Source organism: Eretmochelys imbricata, chromosome 15, assembly GCF_965152235.1.
Source record: "Eretmochelys imbricata isolate rEreImb1 chromosome 15, rEreImb1.hap1, whole genome shotgun sequence".
NCBI classification, from domain to species: Eukaryota; Metazoa; Chordata; order Testudines; family Cheloniidae; genus Eretmochelys; species Eretmochelys imbricata.
This window is the reverse complement of record NC_135586.1, coordinates 2,068,045-2,075,938: the sequence shown is the minus strand read 5'-3', so window position 1 is coordinate 2,075,938 and position 7,894 is coordinate 2,068,045. Positions and strand designations below refer to the sequence as shown.

Below are 7,894 nucleotides of genomic sequence, written 5' to 3'. Positions count from 1 at the left end.
CTTCAGGGCACATCGTGAAGCAATCAGCTAACCTGGGGATGCTGACCCTTGAGAATATCTGCAGCAGCCCTGGCTTCTGAGCATCCCCGGCTTCTGAGCATCCCCCAAGGGAAGGGGAATTCTCAGAATACGCTTCCTGTGCTCTAGCCACTGCTCCCCCCCCAGCATTTTAAAAGGGCACAAACACCATTTTCAATGTAGCCAACTTCAAATCTGGTTTGATCTATTTCTAGTTGCATGCTAAAAAATAAAATCAATTGGGCAGTAACAGAAAGGAGTCTTTTTAACCCCCAAATCCCAAGAGATCTGGGTTCTATTCCTAGCTCTGCCACTGACTCATTGGCTGACCTCCTTTGTGCCTCAGTTTCCCCATCTATAAAATTAGAGGGCAATGCAAGCCCTGCTTAGTGAGGAGAGGGGTTTCCAACATATGACTGACATAACTCTGCATCAAGAGGGTGTCTCTCCGCCATGAGCTAAGAAGCCAGCGTCACCAAGACGAACACCACTTATAAGTTTCAGAGTAACAGCCGTGTTAGTCTGTATTCGCAAAAAGAAAAGGAGTACTTGTGGCCACAAGTACTCCTTTTCTTTTCACCACTTATAAGTTACTTCAATTACTCAGCAGAAGGGATCAACAGACAAGAGCCATAGCACACTGAAACAGAGGACAGTGGTAGGTAGCACTTTGCTTTAGTACTAAAAGCCTTTGATGGGCTTAATGGGGAGGATACTGCTCCTCTTCTGCAACAGATGGAGGGTTAGGATGGCTGTGAATAGAAAGAGAAGGTGTCATCTGGGACTGCTGGGACCTTCATGCCTTTGGATGAAGGGGACAGGGCTCCCAGCACAGAGAAAGTTGCCTGCAGGATAAAAGGCTCAGCAAGAGTGATTTACAAGTCAACCTAAGGACAAGTCACGCCTCATGCTTCAGGCCAGGATCAATTATTTGTATTCTAGGAGCATCTGGAGGTCCCAGCTGAGATAAGGTGCTGCGTAGACAATCCCTGCCCTGAGGGCTTTATAGTCTAAACAGACATGACAAAGGGAAAATCACCACCCCCCTTTTACAGATGAGGAACTGAGGGACAGAGATTCAGGCCCCAGGCCAGCGCCTTACCCACCAGACCAATCTTTCCTCTCCAAGCAACCAACAACAGCAGGTCACGCTGAAATGTGTGCAGTGCTCCACAGACAGCTGCCACAGCAAGTCCTAAATCACAGAACTCGAAGCACAGAACTGGCTAGTCCCCTCCGCCTCCCTTCCCTCTACAGAGTTGCCTCTTACAGCCTGCCCCCATCCCCCCTGCTTTGATTCAGACATATTTAGGCTCTAATCCGATAGAACACAAGTTAGCTCATGCAGAAACTTGGAACTCTATACGGCCTTTCAGAGTAACAGCCGTGTTAGTCTGTATTCGCAAAAAGAAAAGGAGTACTTGTGGCACCTTAGAGACTAACCAATTTATTTGAGCATAAGCTTTCGTGGGCTACAGCTCACTTCATCGGATGCATACTGTGGAAAATACAGAAGATGTTTTTATACACACAAAGCATGAAAAAATGGGTGTTTATCACTACAAAAGGTTTTCTCTCCCCCCACCCCACTCTCCTGCTGGTACTAGCTTATCTAAAGTGATCACTCTCCTTACAATGTGTATGATAATCAAGGTGGGCCATTTCCAGCACAAATCCAGGGTTTAACAAGAACGTGGGGGGGGGGGGTAGGAAAAAACAAGGGGAAATAGGTTACCTTGCATAATGACTTAGCCACTCCCAGTCTCTATTCAAGCCTAAGTTAATTGTATCCAATTTGCAAATGAATTCCAATTCAACAGTCTCTCGCTGGAGTCTGGATTTGAAGTTTTTTTGTTGTAATATCACAACTTTCATGTCTGTAATCGCGTGACCAGAGAGATTGAAGTGTTCTCCAACTGGTTTATGAATGTTCTAATTCTTGACATCTGATTTGTGTCCATTTATTCTTTTATGTAGAGACTGTCCAGTTTGACCAATGTACATGGCAGAGGGGCATTGCTGGCACATGATGGCATATATCACATTGGTGGATGTGCAGGTGAACGAGCCTCTGAAAAGCAAACCAGCTCCTGGTTCTCATCCTGCCCATGACACTGGGCCTGCTACAGCGATGGCAGGGAGCACTTGCAGCCACCTTCCTAGTCCCCTCTTCCTCCCCAGCAGCCAGTTACAAGGGCAGGGGCATTTTGAATCCCTCTGGGCACAACTACCTCACAGCTGATCGGACCCGGGGGAAGGACGCTCCTGAGCGGTTTTTTTACATACCTGTTGCCTGGATTGAATTATACAGCGATCCAATACCAAGGAGTTATTAGGCTAAGATACAGCTGTCACCGGGATAAATGATCACCGAGTGCTCAGCCACAAGCGGCTGTGCTGGCTTAAATTCAATCTGTTTAGTTAAACCAGTGCAACTTTTTGTGCAGGCCCTTTCTCACAGCCGTCTAGAACGGCTTCTCTCCGCTTCACTTGTACCTGTGCATTTACTGATACTAGCTAAGCTGATATAAACCAGCTATAAGCCATACAAAAACCTCATTACCCTGTTAGTTTAACCGGGCCAACCATGTGTTCAGACTGGGTCTGAGTAAACTAATCTTGTGCCGATTGGATAGGAGATAGAAGGTCAGCAGGCAAACACCCACAACAAACACCGCGGCATACTTTCTGCCCCCTGACCCCCCTCCCCCCAGTTCTTCCCTCTCCCTGGCAAAAGGGCTAATGCCTCCTTTTAATTTAATTGGTGTTATCAATGGATTACATGGGGTGAAGGCAGCTCGGTCAGACTGGGCATGGGAGGAGCTGTGAAAGCAGCAGGCCAGGGAGAAGGGATTTGTCCAACTCCATTATGGTTAAGAAGAAATAGGCAGTCATTGCACAGATTGGAGAGCAGTGACCTGCGTGACAGACAGTGCCAGGTCCAGCCCAAGTGCAGAGACCAGCAGAATGCATTAATCTTTGCCGCTGGCAAAGGAAGGGACTGATGAGCCATTAAGCCTCAGCAAGTGCAGCAAACAAACAGGTGTTTCGATAGTTTTACCCTGATAGGAGGCAGTAGCAGGTCTAATAGAGCAGAGGACTAGGAAGGGACTTGCTGTGTGATCACTGCAAGTCACTTCACCTCTGTGTCTCTATTCCAGTGTTGGATGTGCTATGTTCGAGAAGGCAGAGAAAGTGAAAGCAGCACTAACCACCTTTGGGAAACTCTTGTGTTATTAGGATGAAGGGTGCCGTAAGAGCCAGCTATTATAAAAGGCCTGTCCTTCGGCTCCCCACACAGGCTAGATGATCAGAGGGCCAGGAGCAGGTTGAACTTTCACACTGGGATCTGAGCAGCATACTTTTGAACTCCGTGTACTTCAAATGATTGCTACAACGACCACAAAACTAGTGTACTAAATCAAATCCCCTCTTGTCCTGTTTGTGTGGACAAAGGGGAAGCCAAAGCGTTAAGACACAGCGGAAGAGACGTGTCCCATGGCCAGTGACAAACTCCTCTGCTTGGCAGATTCAGTACAGAATGAAATCTTCAGCAACAATCTTGTTGTAACATCCGAGACAGAGGCCACTGGCCCATTAACACACAATCCTGACCTAAGAGTCTACTCCACTCAACCGTTTTACAGCTTCTTGTTCCTTCCAGGGATGTAAACAGAGCTGACTTCCATAGGAGCAAGGAAGTTCAAGAGACCTCAGCAATACCCAGCTAATAGCTCAGCGAAGCAGCACATTCCAGCTGCACTGCAGCGCTCTCTTACAAGGCATTACAGCCTTGGCTCTTTCTATTCCACAGGGTTCATCGGCAGCTGATGCTCAGTCTACCAATGCCGAGAGTAAATGACTGTTGCAGACCTTTCCTTACCCACTCTTAAAATACACTGGGACAGGAGACTGCTTATCTGTTGGTAGTCCCATATTGAAATATTGAAGGTAAAATCCTGGCCCCACTGAGGTGAATGGGAAAACTCCCAATTGATTTCAATGAGGCATGGATTTTACCCTTAGCATTTACATATTCTACACACAGCAGTGAGGGACAGGGAGAGAAAGTGGGCAGGACTATGGGAGTCCAGACCTTCTCCCCATTACCTCCAACCCAACCACTTTGGACCACCTGGAGCGATAAAGTCCGTATCTGTATACAAGCTTTTACTCCCCTGAAGACACAGCAGAGGCTGGGAAAGGGATTCCACTTCAACTTGAGTTGAGAACAGGAGTAAATGCAGTACATACCTGAGACTAGGACAGGAGGAATGGAACAGCTTTCCCCAGCTTACTCTCTCCTCTACTCCCACTTCTGAGCTCCCTCTTGTGTTCAGAAGGGTGTGTTGCATCGGCTCCTGCTCTATTCAGTGAAGGGGAGATTATTGCTGTCTATACTCCTCCACAGGCTTTCAAGCAGAAGGAAGGAAGTTCAAAGACAGACTGAAAAGCAATAGTAGCAGGTGTCCAAGGCTGCAGTAATGGAAAGGGGGTTGGATTTTCAGGTCAGTGGCTGACACAGAGAGAGAGGATGGCATGGATACCAATGACCACCTGAGCTGACGGCCATATGGGCGACACCAGTTGTGGCTAGCCAGTGCGGAGTGATGTGATCAGCTAGTCTTCACACGGTTCAGATACATAAAACACCCTGTGGTCTCTGCTCTGAGCGGAAAGTGCTGATCAAGTTTTAATAGCTCCTGCTGGCCAATATCTTAGGCTGGCCCAGACACCACACTGAGGCTATGTCTACACTACTGCAGTAAGTCAACCTAAGTTACGCTATTCCAGCTACCTGAACAACATAGCTGGAGTTGATGCAACTTAGGTCGACTTACTGCGGTGTCTACACCACGCTGGGTCAATGGGAGACACTCTCCAGTCGACTTACCTTACTCTTCTCGTTCGGGGTGGAGTACCGGAGTTGACCGGAGAGTGATCTGGGGTCGATTTGGCAGGTCTTTAGTAGACCCGCTAAATCGACCCCCGGTGCATCGATCCAGCTGTAGTGTAGACATAACCTGAGGACGCTCAAGCTGCTGGAATCCTTGGCTGCCACTTAGTAACAAACAACCCTTTTGGGGTCCTGCTGGGGGGAAAATGCACCTGTATAAAGCTCTTCTGGAAGGGACAGAACCCTGCTCTGATTTCTCAATAGGACAGTTCCTCCCCTGCAGGCCACATGGCTGATCAGCAGCAATAAACTCAGGGGAAAGGGCTGAACTGATGCCAGAGGTGGAAGAAGTGTGTGAGAGTAGCAAGGCAATTTAGCAACCAAGCAATCAGAGACAGCAGAGACCAGCATAGAAGGAGCATCTCTCACTCGGAGCCATCTATTTCCCTGACCCTGTCCTCTACACAGAGCAGATTGATGGGAAGATGTCACCTTTATTCAATGTTACTTCTTTTAAAACACAAGTAAAACATACTATATACATACACACACACACACACACAATATTTACTGTAGGGATCTGAAAACTCGCACCAAACACTTCTATTTAAGGGCGGTCAATTGCTTTTATTATTTCTGGAGGGGGAAAAACATTAGTGTCACTGATTTCCAAAGGCAGTATCCCCTTCCCCTCCCTCCCCACTACAGCAGCAACAAATAGGAAAAGCCTTAAATGCTCAGCAGAGAAACAGCCGGGCCCCAGGTCTGCTGGGATTGCTGTAGCTGATGAGCACAGGAGAGTTACACGAGCCCTAAGGGCACAAAAATGCAGATGCCACCCACTCCCAACCCACCAAAACCTATACTGAGAACAGTGATGGGGAGTGAGTTTGTTTGGATGGCTGATCGCATCTGCTGTTGTGGTTAAGGAATCGGAAGGGCACACAGACAGGAGGGGGAGCCTCACAGAGACAGCAACAGAAGCCTGATGTGTCCCAGGGCAGTTAGCGAACCAGTCATAAAAATGACGAAACTCCTTCCTGGAAAGCTCAATTCAAGAACCAGCATTCCATGGTGATGGGAGGATTATAATGAATATTAGCATATGGTTTGGTACATCCCTTATTAGTCTTCAGAGCCATCTCCTATGGACTCACTGAGGCCCTAATACTAACAGTGTGTATTTTGTCCTTCCTTGTGTTAATTCTGAGCGTGCATTATGTCCCCCAGAAATGGTAACAGCCCTCTTCACAGCAGTTGTGGGTACAGATTGTGACTTCCAGTGGTACCTAGCCCCCTAGGTTTTTTGACTATCCCAACCAGACTGAGGAAATACATGCTGAATGGGGGGTTGCAGCGCAAGAAAAGGGGCTATTCTGTTCCAAGACAGATTACTCCTGTTAAACCCCTACAGCCTAGGAAGCGATCAAGCCCTCTGCTTAAGGGAACCTCAGTGTTTGGGGGTAAACTCAAACTAGTCTTTTAAAGGAGCAGATGAAATCTACCAAGCTCTCTCTGTTTCAGGGTATAAGAGCACCAGGTCTGGAACAGCACCATCCCTTATGGAACCTGAGGGCTTGCAGAGGGAAAGGAATGAAGCTTGTATCCGCAGAACAAAGAAAAGCAAGTTCCTTGGTCAGTTAAATTTCAAAGGGGGAAGGAGAGGTCTAAATGAAGATTTGCTGCCTTGAAAAAATACTCAAGGCAACGATTCATCATTAGCAAGCTGCCTTTGAAGCGGTCCACTCTGCAGACACAAAGCTTTCGGCAAGTTACAAAAAACTCGATCTGCGGAGGCAAAGAGCCCCAAATCATTTCCTACTCCTGTTACACCACCCCCTGCCCCCAAATTCCCACAATCCCCCCCAGGCTGAGAACTTGTGCCAAGCTTCAGCAAAGAGTCCCTTTTTATTGTCCACTCCTAGAAATAAGGGAGGCTCAGAGGCACATTAAGCACAGATCAGCACAAGTGATGCTTCTGGATTTTTCCCAAGCAGGACTGGAAGCAAATCCACCCCAAACAACAAGTCACCATGGAAGGAGGAGGAAGAAGCAGTGCTTCAGCATAGCTATCCCATCAGAAGAGGGGTTATTAGCAATGAATTCTTCACCAGACAATACATGCGTTCAAATGCAAGAGACTCATCACCACTGACTTCCCAGGGCTGGGCTTGGCGATGTAGCACAAGCCATATTTAAGCACCAAAGTGTCAATTCATTTATTTGTCTGGGAAGGTCAGGGGAGATGGATTTGAAGATAGTAATGAGACTCAGTGGGCACTGCCTTCCCACCCAAAGTCTCACGCACGCTCTTAATTTCAGTAAGAGTACAAGGGCAAAAAACAGGGCTCTTAAAGGGGAAACGTCAGCAAAGAGGACACTGCATTACTTCACATGAAAAAATTCTCCACTGATGCATTGAATTGCAACAAGATCCCTCCCCCTGCCCCCCCTCTTCCCACCCCATCCCCAGAGAGCTGAAGATGGAATGCTAGGCACTGCCGCTCACACCATTTTCAGCGTCGGGGGACACCAGTTTGAAGTTTCCAGAGTATCTTGATCTTGCATTTGTTCCTTCCAAGGTCAAGAAGAAACATGCCCACAGGTTCTGGTCCCCATTTCCTCATCTGGGATGCAGGGGGAGAGAGAGGAGGAGGAGGTGGGTGCCTCAGTTCTTCAGAATGGTTTCATATGCTTGGTAAACATACTGGGATACCTCGGGCGCTCGGCACTTCAGAGACAGCTGCACGGAAAGAGGGAAACACAACTCAATGGCAGCTTACTCAGCACTGCAAGGGAGCCACTCACCTTCGACTCGCCAGCAGTTAGTAACTGGGGCACTGGATCGGAACCTCTAGCAAAAGGTTTTGGGGTGGGTGAAGAGAAGCATGACCTAGTGGAATGGTCATCCAAAGCCTTTGAAGAAAGCCTCGAAAGCTTTCGGTGCTATGGATGTGCAGCAAAGCCAAGCCTCCGATG

At 47.9% G+C, this 7,894-nt stretch overlaps 1 protein-coding gene across 4 annotated transcripts in view; it reads right to left on the bottom strand.

Annotated features, from left to right (window-relative positions):
• Positions 1–1,467: 1,467 nt before the first annotated feature.
• The window catches only part of AP1B1 (adaptor related protein complex 1 subunit beta 1), an 83,173-nt gene continuing 76,746 nt past the window's right edge, over positions 1,468–7,894 (bottom strand). For all 4 annotated transcript variants that reach the window (XM_077835407.1, XM_077835410.1, XM_077835408.1 and 1 more), the window contains one exon: positions 1,468–7,658. In XM_077835407.1, coding sequence (XP_077691533.1) covers positions 7,584–7,658 — 75 coding nt within the window. In that variant the 3' untranslated portion in view covers positions 1,468–7,583. The remainder of the gene's footprint in view (positions 7,659–7,894) is intronic.